The sequence below is a fragment of the Capra hircus genome, chromosome 28 (assembly GCF_001704415.2).
Source record: "Capra hircus breed San Clemente chromosome 28, ASM170441v1, whole genome shotgun sequence".
In the NCBI taxonomy this organism is placed as follows: domain Eukaryota; kingdom Metazoa; phylum Chordata; class Mammalia; order Artiodactyla; family Bovidae; genus Capra; species Capra hircus.
In genome coordinates, this window is record NC_030835.1 from 20,639,146 (window position 1) to 20,664,044 (window position 24,899).

The following is a 24,899-nucleotide window of genomic DNA, read 5'->3' on the forward strand; positions in this document are numbered from 1 at the left end:
ATCCCCAGTATCTAGCCTGGAGCCTGCCAATGAAAACTTCTCTATAAACACAAGTTCCTTCACCTTTCTCATCCTAAAATTCTATTATCTTCCAAATTCACCCACACTGAACAAATTAAAGGCAGGTATCTTATTTGGGACTCGATTCTACTGCACAAAACAGAAAACTTCCTAATAGGTTTTAAAGAAGTGAAAAAAAAAAATTCTGTTATGTTAGAGAAATCCAGGTTTAAGACGCCTGAGGATGGAACTTCCTTGGTGGCCGAGAGGTTGATTCCGAGCTCCCAAAACAGGGGGCCCAGGTTCAATCCCTGATCAGGAAACAAGATCGTATAGCAGTTCTACTGGTATCAGATATGCAGGCTTCTGTCGTCTCCCCATCCTAATACGTTATCTTCCATTATCAAATCAATTCATAGTTTCACATGATTTCTGTATCTCCAACTATTGAACCCATGTTCTATAGATGATGAGGGAAATGAGACAGATATAGAAGAGTACATTCTGTATGGTTCTAATTATACAGAAATTATCTAAAAGATCTTTATCGACATGGAGGTTAAAATCCTGGTTATTATACATGGAGTTACCAATGGGGAGCAGGCAAAGGGAGCCTTCAGGGGTGCTACAAAGATTTACATCGCTGTCTGGGGTAGTGTTATATGTGCGGAGAATCACTTGATATTTTGGCAAGACTGTGGACTCCAAATAGACTGAGGAAACTGAAAGTATTCTAACACATTTAGTGTTCACGCCCAGTTTTTGTGGTCATCACTGCGGTCACCTTCCAGAGAGTGGTTGAAAAGTAACCAAGATAGGGATTTCCCTGGCAGTGCCATGGTTAGAATCCCCTGTGCTCTCAATGTAGGGAGCATAGGTTTGATCCTTGGTCAGGGAACTAAGATCCCACATGCCAGATCAAAAACAAAAACAAAACAAAGACATAGAAGAGATGAAGGTGCACCAATTGTCCTGCTTCAGGAATAGCCAGGTTCAAACCTCCTTTTTTTTTTTTTAAATGTTTTTTGTTCTTCTGAAATGGGCATAAAAATAATGACTTTTCCTTTTCCAAAATCTTGAGTTCCTCTGTGGGGATTAATGAGGCAATGTATGTCAAGTACTTAACATGGTGCCTGATATTTAATGAAAGGTAGTGGTTACTGTTATTATTTATTATCATCATGATAGTCATCATTACAAACAAATGATAGGACAGGATTTCAAATGATCCTTTAGTGCAAATTTCCAAAGAAACTGGTCAACATACTTGTGAATGTGAATATCCTCCTGAAAATATACATTTGGCTAGGCAGGTAATGACTGTTTCTCTGTTGAGAACTTCCAAAAGAAGCTAAAACCAGTTGTTACCTCTGATAGCACCGCAGTTTTAGAAGACTCAAAGTAGTTATAGAAATAATTTTGGAAATATACTGTAAAATTTTTTATTTTGCCTTCAATATTGCATGACCTTCATTAAGGTGGCCCCAGGAAACAAATGGGCTTTCCTGGTAGCTCAGCTGGTAAAGAATCCAGCTGTAATGCAGGAGACCCTGATTCGATTCCTGGGTTGGGAACATCCCCTGGAGAAGGGATAGGCTACCCACTCCAGTGTTCTTGGGCTTCCCTGGTGGCTCAGATAGTAAAGAATCCACCTGCAATGCAGGAGACCTGGGTTCAGTCCCTGGGTTGGGAAGATGCCCTGGAAAAGGGAATGGCAACCCATTCCAGAATTCTTGCCTGGAGAGTTCCACAGACAGAGAAGCCTGGCAAGCTATAGTCCATGGGGTTGCAATGAGTCAGACATGACTGTGCAAGTAAAACACATACATATATATTTATTTACTATTTATTTATGCTGTCTAATTATAAGCACACTCTACACTCTCTAAAAAGTAACAACAATAACAAAACAAAACAAAACGAAAAACCTGGTAAGAATGATGACTCTAGATCACTACATACAGACTAGGAATGCCATACCGTTTTGTTCATTAATATAAAAAGCCGAGGCTAAGACAGATAGCTTCCTTATTTCCCTGGGAATAAGGGAGGTGGGTATTTTCCTAGTCCATGTTTTCATGTTAACTTACTTAGTTTTTATATAGAGTAACTCCATTTTGCAAAATGTATAAGTACAAAATACTTACCCACTTAGCAACTGGACACCCATTAGAGCTTTTTCCTTCTTTCCCCGTGTACACTACTATTTCTATCCTTATTGCATTTCCTTTTTGACCATACCTAAGTATGAAACACAGTGAAGGGAAAATCATTGAAATAAACTTTTAACATCTTTATGGGCATTAGATAAAGATTTACAGAGGCACAAAAATCAAACACTCTTCATAATAATAACTTTGTTAAAAATTTACTTGTGTGGCAGATATTTTTGTTGTACAGTTCTATTTACTTGTCCTTAAGGATCACTCTTTTTAAAAAAATGTCCTGGCTCCAAGACAAGCAAAACCAATGTGAATATAGTGTTGACAGTGTTAATTTTAACTATTTCTATGATTACACAATAACATAAAAATAAGTATGTCTGCATTTAACAAAGACAGCCTTGTTTCGTGAGGGTCTTTATTGAGTTCCCAACGGCTCGTGTGAATGACTTGGCAGGGACACCAGGACACTGGGCTTTTCCTGTTTCCTAAGAAACATCCAACTCATATTCCTGAAGGTTTTCCGTTCACCTTCTGTTTGTTCCCAGAGATCATAACTCTGCATTGAGTTAGGTCCCCAGTAATGAATGATTTTAACAGGGAAGCATATTTCCTCACCTATTCTCCATGATTTCCCTGACAGCAGCAACACTTGGTCCTGCCCCAAGGTGTGTATAATATGGGCCTTTGTCTTTTTGTATAACTCGATCTGTGGAAGGAATAAGATTATTAGACCCAAAGCTTTACAGAATTGCATAGGGGCGCGGAAGAGCTAGTTTTACTTTTTGTTTTTTTTTTAATTCAGAACAATGAATCTTGACAGGATTTTGGTAAGCTTTAGTAATTAAAAACTAGGACAATAGGCCCTGGAGTGTAACTTATCCCTTTTTTCTGCTCCTAATTAATCCATTCTTTCTCTAAGAATCAGAGGAGGAAAAACATATTTTAAGTTGTGGTTAACATTTATTCTCAGATCTTCTGCTTTAAAAAAGATCTATAAAAATTGAGGTAAGAAATTAAGTTATCCTAGAGCAATACATCTTAAAAGCTTTGCCTCAGAATCCTATTAAAATTGACCCTGCCCCCCAAAAATTGAGCCCAACAATTGCACTGCTAATTTATTTTACTACACACATGCATAATTATTTATAATGCACGTGTACACAAGAATCTTCATTGTTACAATAATATGTAATATCAAAAGAGAGAAAACCTGAATCTTTCAATTAAGTAATAGTTTAAATTTGGGGTTATTTATACAGTGGAATATGATATAGCTATTAAAACAATAGCATTTACTGACATTGAAAAATTCCAAGTTAAAAAGCAAGCTGCAAAAGTAGTATGTTTTAAAAGCCCTAAATTTTGTAAAACAATATTGTAAAAAATTAAAATCACTAATATTAATTCAATAGAAAAACTGTAACAGCTATTTTCCTCTAAAAAAAAGATATTTGCACCACATTTCTGTACAATTTGAGTTTTTGTGAGTATGAATTAAGTACTTCTTAGAAAATGTTATTTTTAACTTGGCTTCTGAGAATCATGTCTGACTAGAATCAATGGGGAATGCATGTCTACCCACACCAGAAGGTTATTACTTACCATTTTAATTGGATATCCAATACAACATAGGATTATTTTTGTGGCTACTTAAGCAAGATAGCAGTGAATAATTTTTAATTTATTGGAGATCTAGAGCAGGACTTCCCAGGTGTCTCAGCAATAAGGAATCTGCCTGCCAATACAGGAGACATGGCTTTGATGCCTAGGTCAGGAAGATTCCCTGGATAAGGAAGCAGCAACCCACTCCAGTATTCCTGGGAAATCCCATGGACAGAGGAGCCTGACAGGCTACAGTCCATGGGGTTGCAAAAGAGCTGGACATGACTTAGTGACTAAACAACACAACAATCTAGAGCAATGGTTCTTAATCAGGGATGGTTTTGCCAAAGGGGATATTTAGCAATATTTTGAGTTGTGACAACTGTATGCATGTATGTGTGTGTATTATTGCTAGCTAGTGAGAAGAGGGCAGGGATGCCACTAAACAGCCTAGAACAGATAAAGCCACAGATAACAAATACACAGATAGCAAAGAATTACCCCACCTAAAATGCCAATAAATTTGAGGAACACTAACTACTCTAGTTTTCCAAGGACATAACACGTTCTTAGAAATCCTTTACCCTTGGATATGACTGGGATACTTTACCCTCACTTGGGATGATTTCTGAGTCTGCTCTTTTGTTTATCTTTTTAAATTCCCATCTCTACACAGTGAACTCAATAATCTCCAATGGAACAATTATAGGAAAACATGTAGCTGACAGTGTATTTATTATTACATAGTTCCAGGTCCACTGCAGATACTGAATAAACTTTGAAAGCCTGGCTGTCTCAATTCCTACAATGTTACAAGATAGGATGTATAAGGAAAGAGTTTTCAAACTAGCTAATCATCTTATCAAAACTATGTATCGGGTTAAATTAGACTAGCTTAGGTCTCTACAAATTTATGGCATTTGAAAGACTTCTTTTCCATGTTTAATGACTTATTTCAAAAAAAAAAAAGGGTCTCTATTTCAGATTTTTGATGCAACAGAGAATGGAAGTTACAAATACAGCCTCTGGAGTTGGAACTGCCTGTCTTTGAATTCCAGTTTAATCATTTACTAGCTATAAACTTCTCTGATTCAATCTCTTCACTTGTAAAATGGGGATAACAAGCCTTCCCTTTGGTGGGTTTTTGTTAATATAACAAGTCAAGGATGCAGCTGTTACGAGACTCGCAGGAAAAGATCTGGAATCGGAGCCATTGTCATCACTACACTCTTCTGTCCTTGGTCTGAGAATCTCTCTTTCCCAATCCAACCCCACTCAGACAGCGCTGTCACCCCTCCAGACCGTCCAACCCTTCTAAAAGGCTCTTCATTCTGAGAGGAGCCTCTCTTTGGTGCCTGGCATGAGGTAGGCTGTCAAAACAGTGCTGAATGATGGGCAGAATAATGGAAGGATTCATTTCAGAATATTAAATGCACTTTGCATAATCAAGAACTGAAAGTAATTGCTATACTTCACTATTCTTTCTATTGTGGTTAAAAAAGTATATCAGATGGATATACTTACTCCATCCTTCCAATCAATCCTTTAACTACCCGTTCTGGAATGTACCAATGAATCATTTTCTTCTTGATTGGGTTAGCAATTACACAGATACTTTTCTTATGGTTATTTAAGTTATACATATATTTTATGTTCTCTGCATACATGTTTAAAATGCACAACTTAAAAATACTTGATTTTAAACAAAAGGGCCTAAGGGTTGAAATTTTTCTGAATATAGGAAGAATAAACTGTGATAAAGTATTAAGGGATTCATTCTTAAGATGTGCACAATAGACAATCTGAGAGACATCTAGCTTGAACAAAATCCAATTTTCCACTTAAGAAAGTTTCTGGATTACCAGTTGCATTTCCCATGTATCTGAGGCACATCAAAAAAAGGTCCCACAGAAAAATGGGTATAGAATTATTTAGTCCATCCTAGCTAGAATATGGGAGAAGGCAATGGCACCCCACTCCAGTACTCTTGCCTGGAAAATCCCATGGACGGAGGAGCCTGATAGGCTGCAGTCCATGGGGTCGCTAAGAGTCGGGCACGACTGAGCGACTTCACTTTCGCTTTTCACTTTCATGCATTGAGAAGGAAATGGCAACCCCCTCCAGTGTTCTTGCCTGGAGAATCCCAGAGACAGAGGAGCCTGGTGGGCTGCTGTCTATGGGGTCGCACAGAGTCGGACACAATTGAAGTGGCTTAGCAGCAGCAGCAGCAGCTAGAATATGAATGGGGCCAAAATGTCACATATAAAAACACAAATCAAACTTTACTTGATAAGGACTTGAGGCAATTAAGGCAAGAAAAAAATGAAACACTTCATGCATGTACTTACCAAGGCAGTTGCAAGTAGGCAATTCAGAATCTTTTGTTGTGGACACAAGGGTTTTTGTAGGATTGGTAAAGAAGTTCATCGCATAATCATTAAAAGTTTTCTGTGCACTGTTTATTGGGGGAAATTCAGATGTTCCAACACTAGATGAGCAGACGTCCTCTTCATTTTTGGTAGAAACCACTGTAATTCCACCTGAACATACTACATTTAGGTTCCTGAGAATTTGTGCTGGGTCTGGTAAAGGGGTCTCATGAGAGATACCAGGAGATGTTGGCAGTCTCTGATGCATGAGTTGGTCTTTAACATCCTCTTGGAACTGTCTTTGGTCACTGCCATCCAGGACATTAGCACACTGGTTGGTTGGAGAGGCTGGCTGGAGTAAAGGATGAGCTTTCTGATTAACATTCACTGTTGGCTGTACCTGAGTATATGCATTTTCAGTAAATGCCTGCCCATTGGATTCTGTTTTTAACTGGATTATGGGGATAGAATCCAAAGGTTCAACCTTCATCTTTTCCTGTGCTAATTCAGGATAATATCTCTCAAATTTTATCTGAGCGAGTGGAGGAAATAACTTTTTGTGTTCTAATGCTGAACTTGTTTGAGTCAGTGGTTTCCATACTTTAGTTAGGGGAGGAATTTTTCCCAATAGAATGGGAAAATCATGTGGACCAAATTGACCAAATCTTTGAAATTTAGATGCTATCCAAATGTCATGTAATTTACTATACTCATATGACAACTGTTCCTGCTTTTTCTGATCATTTTCTTGACAACTTATGACCATGTGCTTTTTTTTCCGTCTATCTCTTGATGGAGTAGATTTTGTCTTTTTCTGGATTGTGTTCTTTTGCTTTGTTACTGATGAGCCTTGATTATTTTGTACATTGGAAGGAGGTTTCTGTGGTGGTGTGCCCATCTCCTGGTTATACTTTTGCTGTACATTATATGCAACAAGGCTTATTGGTGTACTTTCGACTTTTTTGTCCTCTGGTTTCACATAATTGAATTTAATCATTGATGCAAGTTGTGTTAACTGTGCAGCAACATCTTCTTCTATTTTACTATGAACTGAATCTTGACATGATGAATCATCCTTTGAATCCAACTTGATGCTGTTGTCTAGTGACTGGTTACAATACTCTGATTTGCTAGTTATTGTGGTCAACTGCTGCAAACTCCTAGAACTGTCGAGAGTAATCCTACCTTGAGCAATATTTTTATTGGTATCAGTTTTAGATGAATTTGAATTTGGTATAACAAGTGATATTGAATTTGTGACCGCTGAACTTTCCTGTGCCTTTGTGGATGCTTGGTCACTAGGTGAGCTGTTGTGTGACTTAGAAATGATATTTTGGCCATTGAACACTACAGCGTTGCATGAGCTTTGCTTTTCCAAAGACGGACAGTGATGAAGGCTCTGAGGCTCCCCTTTTAAGTTTGGGTCTTGGAGGTCTTTTCTCACAGAATACAGAATAGCTTTACAGCTGTTAAGCAAGCTAGCTGTTCTCTGTTCTGTTTCTTCATCCTTTTCTGACTTGGATGGAGAGGAATTTTCTGATGGGGCTTCTGACAGTTGTGTGAGAGCTTCTATTGCCACTACTTGTTCTAGTGTTAATCTCCTATCTTTCATTAGGGAGAGGAGACTTGGTTGAAGTGTTGATCCTTCTTTTAGCTCTCTATTTGCTATAATTTCTAGGGATTTTGGTTGATCACTTTCATTGTGTATACTCGTATGACTATTTGAGTTGCAGTTCACAGGATCTGGGAAAGACTTACAATTAAAGCCAGGCTTCTGAATAACCAAAACATTACTCTTCCCCTTGAGATGATCACAGCTCCCACTAGTAGCAATGGTGCTCATGACATTGTTATGGTTTGCGGTGTCTTTCAGGAATTTATAAGGATTGCTTTCAAATGCCTTGCCAAGTTCTTCAATGTTGATTTTTTTAAAAGACAAATTTGTTTCAGTTGGTAAATAGTGTACATTTTTAATGCCATTTCTTACAGTTTGTGCAAACAATTTTTGAGGTTCAAGGAGGTCAGTAAGTAGAATTTTTTTCCTGTCATCTTCAGAGTTTTTGAAATTTTCAACTTCGGTTTTAATTGTACTAAATTCTCCTTTGACATGATCAGTTAAGTGTGATTTCTTGTTTTGTGTCCAATTCTCCACTTCAATACCTGTCATACTTTCTTCATTTTTAGTTACATTTTCTAAGGGACATGAATTCAATTCCAATCTCTGTTCTTCCTCATGAGCACAACTACTGTATTCCATGGATTCTGACTTGGGGCCATTTACCAGTTTGTTGTCAAAATCTGCCTATAAAATAAACACAGAAATTACTCATATAATCTACTTCAATATCTGAGGAAGGGTCATAAGAACTTTACAATTTAAAAGCAACTAAATGTGAAGTCTCTGAAAACATTTTATTTTCACTTTTCATATTTTCCAATAAGTTATAAAAAATCAATAAGGGGAAAAGAAAAAAGAGAGGTAAAAACCATCATATTCCCATGCCTGTTAATGTTTGGATATATTCATTTTTTCCAAAATAAATTTTTTTTGCAATTAAAAAAAATTATAAAATATTTTCACAATTACTGTCATTCAATGAGCAATACCTACTATTTCAATTCAAACTGTAATGAGACACACATTCAAAAAAATCATACATCATCATAGGTAAATCTATGGCTGATTCATGTTGATGTTTGGTAGAAACAAACAATACTGTAAAGCAATTATCCTTCAATTAAAATAAATAAATTTAAAAATATATAAATCATAAATACTTATACAGCTTGCTGAGTTTTTGCAAAACTGCTATGTACCCAAATCCCACCAAGAAATTTACATTTAATAAACAAGGTCCTACATTACTGCACATAGTATATTTAATCCTATGATAAACCATAATGGAAAAGAATTTATATACATATAACAAACACTTTGCTGTACAGCAGTTACACTGCAAATCAACCATTTAAAAATTTAAAAATTGATTTTATCACTCCAAAACCAAAGGATAACCACTGATTTGACATCTTAAATTTCTTTTGCTTATTTCCTTACTTTATACAACTGACTTTCTTTTATTCAAAATTTTATTTGTGGTAGTCTTCCATGTTGTAAAGTATAATTGTAATCCATTGATTCTTCCTGCTATACAGTAATTCATTGATTGAATATACTATGTATTTTTCTGTTCTACTGTAGATGGACATTCATTTTTAGTTTTTGGCTGCAACAAAGTGCACTATAACATATTACTGTTATCTTTTGGTGAACTTATATATACATGGGGTGGAGGGAAGTGCTGGATCATTCAGTGTGTGTATTAATATATGTGCATGCACCTTCAGCTTTAGGAGACAGGCCAAAGAATTTTCTACAGTGGTTATCGATATATACTCCCACAAGAATTTCCCTGCCAATCCAGTGGTTAAGACTCTGCACTCTCAATCCAAGGGGGCACAGGTTTGATCCCTGGTCAGAAAACTAAGATCCTGACTGCCGCACAGTGCTCGTCCAAAGTTATCCCACAGGATGACACAAGGGGACATTTCTGTCAGGAGCAAATAGAAAATAACCTTTATCTTTAAAATGGTGCTAGATGTTTTAGTCAATGCCTAAAAGACAGTAAAATCTAAATATAAAAATACTGAATAAATGGTGATATAATTGACTCTAATAGAAAAACCAAGAGTATTGACTAAAAAGAAAAAAAGATTCAGAGTTCAGAAGGGCCATATCTAATTTCCCGTCAGGGTACAGGTTACATAGACTATGTTTAACATGTCAAAATTCATTTTTAAAATGCAATATCATATATACATTATCCTATATGTATATTACATACACATAACAACTTTGTAAAAATAAGAGCCAATTTTTTAAAAAAAGCAATATATAAAATTTTAATATTAAAAGGAATAATAAGTTTAGCATTCCAGGTAAATAAATAAATTATGAGAATAAGTTCAATAATATTTAATATTATTGTTTAAATGCTGGCATTTGTAAGCTGCAGAGAAAATTATCAATTTCTTAATAATGACAAGAAAGAAGTTTGATCCTTATAACATACAACAAAAATTCCAGACATTAATAATTTAAATAGAAGAAAATTTAGAAAGTAGGAAAAATCTTCCAAAGCAAGAGCAAAAAGTGGCAAGCCATAAAAAAGACAGAATCTTTTAACTACATATAATATTAACACTCTGAAAGGCAAAGACACCATAACATGCTTTTTAAATTGCTGATCACAACCTGAGTCCCAATACCAATTTCATGCTTTGTAACAAATTCTTTTTAATAGAATATTAAAGAAAAATAAGTATACTATATTCAGTAAAGATAAGTATTATCATTAAAACCTTTTATGTATGGTTTTGTGTCCGTGTACTGAATAATGATATAAACTGCATTTACTTCCTAATATGCATAGCTACTTACAAAGGTAGGAGAAATATTGTCAAAATTAAAGTGAAAATTTTATTGAAAAATTTTTATACTGAAATTTTTAAAAAATCAAGTGACAGACTGGATAAATACAAGATATATAGTTACTGTTCTTAAGGGAAAAAAAATTTCTGAGAAAGTAAAAAGGAAAATGACTCAATAGAACACTGAGGAAAGAACAGGCATAAGTAATTCACTTAGGTGGAAATCAAAAGGATCAAAATCTATCCAACTTCTTACTAGAAGAAAATGAAAATAAATGCAATCCAAATTGCAAAAATAAAATGTAAGCAAATCATGATGCAATATAACATTTAGAGAAAATATGAAATAAGCCCTCATATATTCACCCTGTGAATTAATGTGCAGTCATTACTCTATGTATCAATCTAGTGATTGCATGGCAAGACATTCATAATATATCATTAACCCAAAATAACGTGTGACAACATGTGATGTGATAACATGTGGTAAATTAAAACATCTTTTAACTTAAAATATACAAACAGTAGGAATTCCCTGGCAGTCCAGTGCTCGGGACTCAGCACTTTCACTGCCTTGGCCTGGGTTCAATCCCTGGTCAGGGAACTAACATCTCACAAGCTTTGCTGGCATGGTAAAACAAAAAGTACATCCAAATAATGTATTCATCACAAAGTGGATATAGAGGGAGCATACCTCAACATAATAAAGGCCATTATAATAAGCCATAAGCCCAGAGCTAACATCATGTTCAACAGTGAAAAGTTAAAAGCATATCCTGTAAGATCAGGAACAAAACAAGGATACTCGCTCTTCCTACTTTTATTCACCATAGTATTGGTAGTCTGAGACATGGCAATCAGACAGAAAGAAGAAATAAAAGATGGCTAAAGATATCACATCAAAAGATGTTCAGCATAACTAATCAGAGAAATGAAAATCAAAACCACAACGAGATATCACTTCACATCAGAATGGCTGTCATCAAGAAGACCACAAATAGCAAATGTTGGTGAAGATGTGGAGAAAAGGGAGCTCTTATACACTGTTGGTAGGAATATAAATTAGTGCATCCGCTATGGAGAACAGTATTGAGGTTCCTCAACAAAGTAAAAATAGAATTACCACATGACCCAGCAATTCCACTCCTAGGTATTGATCTAAAGAAAATGAAGACAGTAATTCAAAAAGGTACATACACCCCCCCCAATGTTTATAGTAGAATTATTTTTTTTCAAATCAATTCATTATTATCCTGACAGCTGGCATCATTAATACTTTAATAGAAACCACTTAAAATTAGCCAAATATATAAGATAATTACATGCACAAAAGATATACAAACTATAACCATTTAAAAAGTAATAGATACCAAAATATGTACTCGACCATAACTTCTGTATTCAGAAAGGATTATAAAATTAAAATCTAAGATAAAATCTGTATACCATATACTTTGAGTGCTTTACATCTTAGAAAACAAAGGTAGTCTTTCACTGTTACACATTTAGTGTCTCTGATGAGTTGAGGAGATAAACACCATAAAACTTCGAATTTTTGTACTTTTCTCTTATTGACTGTTGTGCATGCTGTGGTGCTCTGAGGTAGGTCTGGTGAAGGTCCATGAGACAAGGCTTAGAATTTCCAGTGGATATCCAGTCTTTTATACTAATGAGTCAAGCCAGCTTTGTCTCATGACTGTGTAGATTGCTAAATGAAAGACCACAGCGGTGATAACCGATGGCAAATATTTTAGATATGAGTCAGTGTCTATCCGGAGAAGGCAATGGCACCCCACTCCAGTACTCTTGCCTGGAAAATCACAGGGACAGGGGAGCCTGGTGGGCTGCCGTCTACGGGGTGGCACAGAGTCAGACACGACTGAAGCGACTTTGCAGCAGCAGCAGCAGCGTCTATCAAACCTCACTCTCACAAAAGCACTGCTAACCTTTCAACTTTGCCTTTTGCAGGCTGCTAATGCAGAAAGTCGGAGAAGGCAATGGCACCCCACTCCAGTACTCTTGCCTAGAAAATCCCATGGACAGGGGAGCCTGGGAGGCTGCAGTCCACGAGGTCGCTAAGAGTCGGACATGACTGAGCGACTTCACTTTCACTTTTCACTTTCATGCATTGGAGAAGGAAATGGCAACCCACTCCAGTGTTCTTGCCTGGAGAGTCCCAGGGACGGGGGAGCCTGGTAGGCCTCTCTCTATGGGGTTGCACAGAGTCGGACATGACTGACACGACCTAGCAGCAATGCAGAAAGTACTGGGTAAGAAACTGATTTATTCTTTGTACAGCTAAATCAAAAGCAAGGACTTTCAAGACTAGGTGCTCCATTCTCAGAACTTGTTTCTTGATACAAGCGTCATCTGTAATGTAAACAAATTCTGCTACTTCTGAGGGTCTATTTCTTCAAACTTTGAGGCTAACAGCATAGCAGCAGTCCCTACAAGTTGAAGTTTTCCTCTCAACACAGACATGGATGAAAGAAACCTATCAAGGTAGTTCACAGTCAAATGCAGGGTCTCATTTTGTAGTTTGTATTCTTCTCCTACATCAACTAACCAGTCTGCGAGGATAGCCTTCATACTGTTAGTAACGTTGGGCTGTTTCTTCATGTAACCCATGTGAGGCTTACATTTAACCTCCATTTCCCTAAGGTATGTGTGAACGTCCTCATGGTAGTCTGGTACTTCATTAACACTCCCTGGCTTTTCATCTTCCAATACAATTGATGTGACCATAGTATGTGGTGACTGCAAACTACCATCCACTGGGTAATCAAGAGGTACCAGTGGTTTTCTTGGTCCTGGTAAAGTAACAGCCAAGACATCCTCACTTTCTGCCTTTTTAGATTCAGCTGGCCTCTTTTGCATTCTTTTGCTTCATCCACATGAATGGTAAACGCAGGCTGTTTACTGTTTAATTTCCAGGGAGGAACAGTGATATGCTCATCATTTATAGGAAGATCCTTAAGAGGTGCAACCTGTCAAGTGTTAGGCCTCTGGGGTGCTGGACCCCGCGAGTTTCCCGCCTTCGGTACCACCAGCCCACCCAGTCTGGGACTGCTGGGCAGGTGCCTCCTTCTCAGGGTTGATGTTCTCCTAGTCTTCTGGAATGCTCTTCGCTGCAGTGTTAGCGCCAAGCCCGCCTGGTGGGCCAGTGGCTGGGGCGCGGAGCTGCCCACCATCACTAGGGCGTGGTGGTTCAGCCCTGCACCAAGCAGCTTGCACTGGATCCAGCAGACCCCCTGAGGAACTCTCCAAACGTATCCCCGTGGCAGCTTGAGCCAGCCTGCCCGCCGACCCAGGGAGATTGTGTAGGACCAACGAAGTTGCTAAAGGCAGAGGCAAGCACTGCCAGGCCTGGAGAGGCAAGGACGCCTCGGAAATGAAGCGAGCAGCCTGCTGAAGCAGCCCGTTCTTGCAGTTCAAATGTATAGCAGAAATTATTTAAATAGCCAAGATATGGACGCCACCTGCATGTCCATCAACAGATAAATAGATAAAGATGCTGGTTTATTATATAAACTGGAATGTACTCAGCCATAAAAAGGGATGAAATTTTGCCATTTGCAACAACATGGATGAACTTGGAGAATATTATGCTTAGTGAAATAAGTCAGACAGACAAATACTATATGATATCACTTATATCTGGAATCTAAAAGATAAAATAAATGAATTTAACAAAACAGAAACAGAATGAGAGACATAGAGAACTAGTGGTTACTAGTGGGGAGAAGAATGGGGGGAGGGTCAAGTTGCTGCTGCTGCTGCTGCTAAGTCGTGTCAGTTGTGTCCCACTCTGTGCAGCCCCATAGACGGCAGCCCAACAGGCTCCTCTGTCCCTGGGATTCTCCAGGCAAGAATACTGGAGTGGGTTGCCATTTCCTTCTCCAATGCATGAAAGTGAAAGTGAAGTCACTCAGTCGTGTCCGACTCTGTGCAACCCCATAGATGGCAGCCTACCAGGCTCCTCCATCCATGGTATTCTCCAGGCAAGAGTACTGGAGTGGGTTGCCGTGGGGAATTAAGAGGTATCAACTACTATGTATAAAATAAATAAGTTAAAAGGACCTAGTATACAGCAGAGGCAATGTAACCAATATTTTTTGTATTTTTTTCTTCTTTTGTAACCAATATTTTATAGTAACTTTAAATGAAGAAAATAATCTATATAAAAATTTTGAATCCTATGCTGTATACCTGAAACTATTATTTTAAATAAACTATTCCTCAATTTAAAAAGTACATAAAATCAACTTATTTAAATAGATAAAATCTAAGTAAAGTATATATAGGTTTGTTTTTAAAAAGAAGTATTGAAAAGAAACCAATTTATTTGCCATTACTATTTAATCTTGAATACTAACATGGGGAAGGGAAGAGAGCAATCCTTAGGAATTGTACAACCCAGGATGTGCTGCTTAACCATAACTATAGTTTTCTCTTTTTAAGAGATCATATATGATTGTGATGGTAATTAAGTGAGATAACTATGTCAGATAATAACTGACTCAAGAGCACAGTGACAGTGAGCTATCACTAAGAGAGAATACAATTTCATCACAACAGTTGTAATTCCAAAGCCATTAGCTGTATTCTAATATACTCATTACATACAATAGCTCATTTAACCTTCATACAACCCTGACATAGGCACTGTGGAAAGATGCTCAACATTAAAAGAAATGCAAATTAAAATGACATTTTTCATTCATTAGAATAGCAGTCCAAAAGTTTGACCACCTAGACCTTTGGGCAAGCTGTGGGGAAATAAACTCACATATTGGTGGTGAAAGTACACAATGGTGCAATCCCTATGGAAGGCAATTTGGCAATAATTATCAAAATTAAGTGCAACTTTCATACAGCAGTTTGAAATTTATCCCAGTTATACCTGCATATAACTACATGTTTTGACAGCTTTGTATATTTAAACAAATAGCTGAAAAGATTTCAATGTCCATCTGTAGCAGGCTAATTCAATTGTGATATAGCTATATAATGCCTTGCAACCATATAAAAGGATAAAAAATTCCATAGCTAACAGGAAAAGATTATGTGTGAAATATGTTTTGTATAAAAAGAAATAATATATACATTCATATCTGCATAAAGTTACTCTGGAAGAAACTAATTGTGAATAGAAAGAGTTTAGGAGCAATACTTTATAGTGAGGAAACAGCAAAGGTTTATTTAGGCCAGATATGATTAAAAGCTATTTTGACTTTTTAATATATTTCCCTTAAAAGTAAACCAAAATTGACAAAGCACTCTATGCAAAGACTTCTAGGTATAGTAAGTGAAAGAAATCTAAATGCAGAATAATTTATGTAGTATCAAAATACAAACAAATCGGAGCATGAGGAAGAGTGCAGAGTACATATTTTTTTTATAATACTTGTTTAAGATATTTTAGGAAGGCTACATACAACAGTCAACATTTGTCTTTTAGAACTCGGGAAGTGGTGGGGAGGAAGCCCTATTTTGTAGGGTTTGCCAATTTTTGTGGTGCCAATCCACTATCAAAGTGACCAACTAAGCAAGAGTTGGGAAGAAATGCACACACCTAATAAGCTGCAAGGAGTTGTTTCCATGACATCACTGAGAGCGTGAATCCAACTACTTGAAATAAGCCCCAATGGCTACAGTTTTTTTAATGATGATTTTATTGGCATTTAATCTGCCTAGGTATAGTGTATTTCCTGAACATTCATCTTGAAGTGCAAATTATCGGGTTGGCCAATAATTTCCTTTGGGTTTTTCTGGAAGTTGTTACAGCAAAACCCAAATAACTACCTACCTGTGTTTGTACCTCTTCTCCTCCTACCCCAGCCCCTCCCCCGCAAGTTCCATTCTTGTCCTCTACTACTCCAAAAAGACCCAAGGGTACAGTTTAAAAGACAGTAAATGATTTCGAAGTCCCCTAGTATTCTGTCTTCCATTCAATACCCATCCCAAGATTACAGGTTGCACACACTCTGAACTAACAGGAATGTTGAACTCCTTAGATGAGATCTGGATCCAATAGTCCCCAAGCTATTGCCATGTTCTCATATTTCCACATTCCTACCCTCAGGACACTCTTATACCTACTTTTGCAGGAGCCAAATGGTACTGAGGAAGTGAAGTGAAGCCGCTCAGTTGTGTCCGACTCTTTGCAACCCCAAGGACTGTAGCCCACCAGGCTCCTCTGTCCATGTGATTTTCCAGGCAAGAATACTGAAGTAGGTTGCCATTTCCTTCTCCAGGGGATCTTGCCGACCCAGGGATCGAACCCAGGTCTCCCGCACTGGGGGCAGACGCTTTACCATCTGAGCCACCAGAGAAGTAGGAAAGAGGCCTTCTATTCTGAAAATTCTGACTCTGCCCTTTGAACAGGATCTGATTGCAGCCCTCCCAACACACGCTCACGTTCCATACATGCTGCATTTCCTACAACCAGAAACAGGTACCCAGACTACAAGAAAAAATAAAAACTTCCAAAGCGTTTTCAGAGCTTTGGTCCAGCAAGACTATAAGCTTTACTACACAGGTAAATCAGTTTGTTTCTTAACCTACTTTTCATTTTTTCCCCACCCCTTCATGCAGAAGTCTTTTAAAACATTTTTCCCCTAATATTCCTCCCCAGAAGATCTTAATACCTCCCCAGAAGATCGTAATATCACATATATAGTGTGTCTGTGTTTACATTCGGTGACCTCATTGTGATATCTTAAGTTTTTTCAACCCCTCCCCCACCAAGAACCAATTTTTTTTCTTCACCTCCTTGGAGGAAAAAGCAATTTTAAAAACTAACAAATAGAGCGGCAGGAGCAGCCCACAGTGTATTTATCCCTAATCAGAAGAAACACCTCCCAGGTCTGCTTCCTCAACCTGAAAATTGAGCATGAAGAAAAACCCAAGGGAAAACCACTGAGGCCTCCATGAAGTTTGACTTTCAGAAGACACAATCATTCCTGATACTGTATTTTCCCTCTCACATTCCCTTTAAAAAGCAGCCTGAAAAAGACGCACAGAGGTCAGCCCTGCTCTCCAACCTACCACCAAACAATGCTCACCACAACTCCTTGCTAACAAAATCAGATTTAAGTCAAAAGTAAAGATGAACCAGTGACTCACCAAAGATCCACCTAAGGAAATTCTAAAATAAGCATTTAACACACACATACATCAAAAATATCCTCCTTCGAAGGGGATCTACTTAATTTTATTAGAGCAGTGAAATTATCTACTTCAGAATCCCAGCCATTAATTTCCCCCTTTTCCTTTTTTAGGCATAAAAAAGGAATACCTGCCCTACCAAGATTTGTAACCCTAACATTCTTTTTTAGTTTTGCCTCTTATCTGTTTCTCCAGTTTGCCTACAGCTACCCAGTGAGGGGTTTCAAAGGCCACAGATAGGCAGGGCTGGGTAAGCCAGAAGAGCAGAAGCATAGAGACTGGATGACTACACACCCCAACCTGTCCTACCTTGGGGCCACAGGGCCTTATGGTTTTTCCAAGCTTGTGCCGAATAGGAGCCATGGCAGAAACTACAGATGTTTCTTATTTTTCTCCTTCAGCTCCAGAAGCCAGATGCAAAAGCTTTCCTAAAGTTTTCATTCTTAACCCCCAAAACTCCACCCTCATTTGGTCACAGGGTTTTAGAATCCACAGTAAATCCTTTACTTGAGGGTGGGGCAAAGGAGGAGACTTAACTAAAGGGAGGGACAACTTCTATTTAGTCAAAAACCAAGTTAATTGCAAATGCATTCCAAAAGTGTAAAACTGACCTAAAAGCTAAACCTCTCTAGTCAAAGATGACCTTGTTTTAGACCACCTCCTCAGCAGCTAAGAGCCAGTATAATTTATTCCTAGTCAAAAAGATAAAAATCCAGAACTTCCCTGGCGGTCCACAGAGCTCAAGTTCAGTCCCTAGTCAGGAACAAAGATCCCACATGCCTCAAGGCATAGCAAAAAGAAAAAAAAAAAAGTATGTAAGACATTAAAAAAAAAAAAAAAAGAAAGATAAAAAAAACCCCTCTCTGGTGGCAAGGCTACAAGCACCAAGGCCAGGACTATCTGTCAAGAAGAGCCCATTATGGTACCTCCCTCAGGAAAATGATGAAGAAAATTGAAATCAGCCAGCCCACAAGTACACTTGCTTCTCTGGTGGCAAAAACAAACTGAAGAGACAAGCTCTGGGGATCTGGTTCTGTGGTTCCTGAAAAGGTGGCAGGTAATTCCCGAACCTACAGCACCACGTCTATCAGGCTATAGTCTGACTGAAGTAACTAAAGATCCACCGTTTGTAACATTGCTAGCCTATAATAAATGTGTTAATTCATGTAAAAACAACAAAAGAAAAAAAAAATCCCAAAACCCAGACTCCAAATCTGCTTCAAAGCTATCAACCCACTAAATTCCCTCCTCATTCGAATATCTTCAGGGGTTACCCCTCAAGCTCATAAATGACTTCTGAACTGCCAAATCCAAACACTCCTTAAATATTGCACACCTACTCTGCTCTTTTGTAGATCCCCAAGGGGATTCTCCAATGAAACTAAAATCTAGGTCTCCCCTGGAGCCTCACTCTTGAATGTCTGTCCCTTGGCTGTAGGTGTGTCCCCCAAGCCTGTTCCTTAGAAGATTCTAGATCCACTGCCTTTTTAGTCTTCACACTTTTCGTGAACAACCCTATCCAAGCTTAAAATTAATAACCAACTCTGATGTTCAGTGTATTATTCTTTACACTTTTTTTACATACCTTAACTGTTTCATATATTTTTAATAATGTGAGCTTTCCCGGAATGAAACTGGTAACTCCCCTTTCTATTGCTTACCAACCACGTGGCATAAAGCTCTATAGATCCCCTTTGCACCTCAATTTCCTTACGATAACTCAACTTACAGACAATACTATATATAAAATAGATAACCAACAAGGACCTACTGTATAGCACAGGGAACTATACTCAATAATTTATAACAACCTATAAGGGAAAAGAATCTAAAAAAGAATTGCACCTGAAATTAACATGATATTGTAAATCAACTAGTATTGTTGCTGTCCAGCTCTTTGCGACCCCATGGACTGCAGCACACCAGGCTTCCCTGTCCTTCATCATATTCAGGAGCATGCTTAAACTCATGTTCATTGAGTCAATGATGCCATCCAACCATCTCATCCTCTGCCTTCCCCCTCTCCTCCTGCCTTCACTCTTTCCCAGAATCTGGGTCTTTTCTAATGAGTCAGCTCTTTGCATCAGGTGGCCAAAGTATTGAAGCTTCAGTTTCAGCATCAGTCCTTCCAATGAATATTCACTATTGATTTCCTTTATGATTGACTGGTTTGATCTCCTAGGAGCCCAAAGGACTCTCAATAGTATTCTCCAACTTTACAGTTCAAAACAACTGTACTTCAACTAAAGAACAATAATTTCTCAGGATTTAAAAAATAACTTTAAAAAGATAAATAACTACTGTATAGCATAGTACATACTACTTCTATTCATCTGTCTGTGAGTTATAGCAGAACAGCATTGCTCTTTAAATAAAATATCATAGCTTAATCTCCAAATTCAGTATATGCACACAGGTTTCACACGGGGTTTCCCTGGTGTCTCAGATAGTGAAGAATCTGCCTGCTTTGCAGGAAACCCGGGTTCAGTGCCTGGGCCAGGAAGATCCCCTGGAGAAGGGAATAGCAATCCACTCCAGTATTCTTGCCTGGAGAATTCCATGGACAGAGGAGCCTGGAGGGCTACAGTCCGTGGAGTCAAAGAGTCAGACACGACTAAGAAACTAACACTTTCACTTTTCACACAGGGTTCTCACAAATTATTAAGGAAAGGAGTGAAACTGGAACCCAATTTAGAGGCTAGGTCTTAAGGAAGCAGTCAAAGGTCACCGTCTATTTCTCCCACAAATATTCCTTGGCCTATAAATCCTCTTCAGAATAACCCTGGTATGTTTCCCTGCTGCTGCTGCTGCTAAGTCGCTTCAGTCGTGTCCGACTCTGTGCGACCCCATAGACGGCAGCCCACCAGGCTCCCCTGTCCCTGGGATTCTCCAGGCAAGAACAATGGAGTGGGCTGCCATTTCCTGCTCCAGTGCATGAAAGTGAAAAGTGAAAGTGAAATCGCTCAGTCGTGCCTGACTCTTAGCGACCCCATGGACTGCAGCCTATCAGGCTCCTCCGTCCATGGGATTTTCCAGGCAAGGGTACTGGAGTGGGGTGCCATCCCCTTCTCTGAGCTGGTATGTTTTACTTTCTAGTATAACTTTTTCTTCAAATTTGTTAGTTCCATATAATTAGGAGAAAAAGATACGGTGAAAACTTCCTGTTATTAAAGCCATAATATGAATTGCCATATTAATTTTTAAAACAAAAGAACATACAAATTGCAGATTATTTATCCAACCACACGAGTTTTTGCAAATGCAGTTTACATGGACTTTTTTGGGTTTGTTTGTTAATGGCACTTAAACTCTCCTCAAGATTTCTGGAGATTCGTAATCCTGTTTTCCACTACGGTTTAACCCCTGTCAAGTCACTCCACCTGGAATGTTCCTCATGATCAAAGATAATATTCAAAGACCTTGCCTCGCCTAACTCCCTCCAGAAGGCCATCAGATAACTGGCTAATTTATGATCCTATGAGGAACCAAGAAAGGTTTTAGTTTTTGATGCTTTCTACATCGCCCCTGTGCATGCGTGCACAGTGGTGGCACAGTGGTAAAGAACCCTTCTGCCAATGCAGGAGACACAGGTTCAATCCCTGGGTCAGGAAGATCCCCTGAAGAAGGAAATGGCAAACCACTCCAGTATTCTTGCCTGGAAAATGCCATGGACAGAGGAGCCTGGTGGGCTACTCTTTGGGGTCCCAGAGTCAGATACAACTAGCCATGGACACACACCCAGGCTTACGGGTCACATGCCTTGGGTCTCTGCTCCCTTCCTCCAACATTTTCCTTTGAAGAAAATATGTCTATTTCAGTTTAGACTTTCTATGAATAATAACATAATCTCCAAGAATACTGACTATGTATTCAGCACTTAGCTGGTGATGGTATGCACAGAGGTATTTATACGTTCCTAACAGAAAAATCAGAGAGCATTCTGGAGTCAAGGATCGGTAAATCTCTCCTAGCTACCTTCTTCCCCACAGCCTAGGACAAACTGAAATCTTTTGTCTTGAGAAAACAAAAGCCTCCAGAAATATTTAGCTCCCACCCTACCTCTCTGCGCTGTTCACAAAGAATGTCATCCAAACTGCAATTACCTATCATGTACCTTCAACCCATTATAATTAGGCTTCTGCTCCCACTACCCCACTGAAACTATCCAAGATTCACCACGGTAGTCCAGTTGGTCACTTAAGATCTTTCTTTCAGTTCTGAGTCCATCATTTCAGTCTCCCTGGTTGGCTTCTTTGCCCACATATAAAGGAGAGTGTTTCCCTTTGTCTCCTCTCCATTCACCCCATTTATTGGCACACTTGCCCTTCAGTCTATGATTGCCTGCTGCTGATTCTCACATCAAGAAAAGACATTTCTCCTGAATGTGAAATTCATTTATCCACTAACTGGACATCTTCACCTAGCAATTACAACTGAACCATGTCTAAAAGGGATTCCCTGATGGCTCAGATGGCAAGGAATTTGCCTGCAATACAAGAGACCCAAATTCTAACCCTTGGTCAGGAAGATCCCCTGGAGAAGGGTATGGCAGGCAACTCCAATATTATTGCCTGGAGAATTCCATGGACATAGAAGCTTGGTGGGCTACAGTCAATGGGATCTCAGAGTGTCGGACAGGACTGAGTGGTTAAAACTTTCATGTCTAAAAGTTAATGAATTACCTCATTCTTTGGGCTTGCTTTAACCCCCAAATCCTACTAATGACCCATGAGTCTTCTGAGAAGCCATTGAGTTGAGTAGACTCTTCCGTTTATCCCTGTGTTCCCCATTCCTACTTCTTTGCCTCCGTACATGCATTCAAAATGCTTATGGAGACCAATAACAAGGCATGTATCCATCAAAAGTAGAGGTAAGGGACCAGTTCTAATGGAACTCACATTTTCATGAGCATTAGATAGCAAACATTGTCTGGACCTAAGCTACCCTGAGTGGATTAATCTCAGAATTCGGATTGGTTTGCAGAATATAGCACACCCAAACCTTCATGCTGTTCAAAGGAAGCACTGTCCAATGTAAATACAATGTGAGCTATAGAATTCATTTCAAAGCTTTTAGGAGATATTTTCTTTAGGTAAAAATGAAGCAGGTAAAATAAAATTTAATATATTTCTATTTAAGTCACCATAGCAACCAAATTATTTCAGCATGGAATTATTATAAAAATTATCAGTAAATTTACATTTTTACATAAAACCTATGAAATTTAGTGTATATTTTATACTTAATGAATTGCAATTCAATGCTAAATATTCAGTGATTGAACGAAAATGCAATGGTACCAAAATAAAGTTGTATTTTAAATTTTAAAATTAAAATAAAATAAAATTTGGTTTCTCAGTTGTCCTATCCAAATTACAAATTATTAGACAATGCAATTATTTATGGAATTCATTTGAAATGCAAATCTAATCGCTTTAGGCTATATTCCACACTGCACCTGGCTAAACAACAACATCACCCAAGGGAGTTCTAGAAACCACGCATTCTAAACTAACCCCTGCATGGTTCCCTTAGATCTGAAGCTAAAAAGCCCATAAAGACTCAAAGAACAGCTTGGTAAAGGAAAGAGGGAACCAAGATTCCCCAGAGCAAAATTCACATTTTTCAGTCCAGCAAGCAAGGCCTCCAAGTTCCTGGCTTTGGGCCATATTTTACAGAATGTCTCTTAAACCAACCATACTCCCCTACTCAGCCCTACCCCTAGCCTTGCTTCCTCTAGGCTATTTTAAGCAGCCCTATCTTCAAGTAAAACTTAACATAGAAAGCTTTTTGGTCTTCCAATTTGCCTCTAATAAAGAACTAGAGGAAATGTGACATTGTGAAATCAAGTATTTTTAATTCCCCAGCTTTTTATATGTTTTCTTCTTGCTGTTGGTGGTGGTGTTTTTATTTTTTTACTTTTTGGGCCACATCACAAGTCACAAGGGATCTGATCTCTCAGACATGGATGAAACACTTTTCCCCTGCAGTTGTAGCCCAGATTAAACACTGGACTGCCAAGGAAATCCTGGATCAAATATTTCTCTTTTTTTCCCCTAATCAATTATTTCTTATCCTGCTGCCTCACTCAGATAAAAGGGGGTTCCCTGGTGGCTCAGATGGTAAAGAATCTGTCTACAATGCAGGAGACCCAGGTTCAAACCTTGGGTTGGGAAGATCCCCTGGAGAAGGAAATGGCAATCCATGCCAGTATTCTTGCCTGGAGAATCCCATGGACAGAGGAGCCTGGCAGGGTACAGTCCATGGGATTGCAAAGAGCTGGACATGACTGAGGGACTAATGCACTCACGTAAAACTGAACACTCCCTTCTTTAAATTCTCTGCACACATATTTAACACAATTGATTGCACTTAACCTGTTTTGTTGTTGTCCAGCCACTCCATCATGTCTCACTCTTTGAGACCCCGTGGACTGTAGCAAGCCAGGCTTCCCTGTCCTTCATTATCTCCTGGAGTTTGCTCAACCATGTCCACTGAGTCAGTGATGCCATCCAACCATCTCATCCTCTGTTGTCCCCTTCTCCTGCCTTCAGTCTTTTCCAGCATCAGGGTCTATTCCAATGACTCTGCTCTTCGAATCAGGCGGTCAAAGTATTGGAGCTTCAGCTTCAGCAACAGTCCTTCCAGTGAATATTCACGGTTGATTTCCTTTAGCATTGGCTCATTTGATCTCCTTGTGATCCAAGGGACTCTCAAGAGTCTTCTCCAACATCACAGTTTGAAAGCATCTACTCTTTGGTCCTCAGCCTTCTTTATGGTCCAACTATCACATCCAGACATGACTACTGGAAAAACCATAACATTGACCATACAGAACTTTGTCAGCAAAGTAATGTCTCTGCTTTTTAATATATTGTCTAGGTTGGTCATAGCATTTCTTCCAAGTAGCAACCATCTTTTAATTTCATGGCTGTAGTCACCATCTGCAGTGATTTTGGAGCCCCCAAAAATAAAGTCTGCCACTGTTCCCGTTATTTCCCCTTTTATTTGCCATGAAGTGATTGGATCGTATGCCATGATCTTAGTTTTTTGAATGTTGAGTTTTAAGCCAGCTTTTTCACTCCTCTTTCACTTTCATCAAGAGGCTCTTTACTTCTTTGCTTTCTGCCATAAGAGTGATGTCATCACTTTATCTGAGGTT

At 38.6% G+C, this 24,899-nt stretch overlaps 1 protein-coding gene and 1 pseudogene across 3 annotated transcripts in view; both read right to left on the minus strand.

Annotated features, from left to right (window-relative positions):
- TET1 (tet methylcytosine dioxygenase 1) overlaps window positions 1-24,899 on the minus strand; it is a 137,442-nt gene that overhangs the window by 40,742 nt on the left and 71,801 nt on the right. For all 3 annotated transcript variants that reach the window (XM_018042483.1, XM_018042482.1, XM_018042481.1), the window contains exons 4-6: window positions 6,116-8,438; window positions 2,781-2,871; window positions 2,148-2,241 (exon numbers count right to left, since the gene is read on the minus strand). In XM_018042483.1, coding sequence (XP_017897972.1) covers window positions 2,148-2,241; window positions 2,781-2,871; window positions 6,116-8,438 — 2,508 coding nt within the window. The remainder of the gene's footprint in view (window positions 1-2,147; window positions 2,242-2,780; window positions 2,872-6,115; window positions 8,439-24,899) is intronic.
- Window positions 12,065-13,843, minus strand: LOC102186089 (annotated as a pseudogene).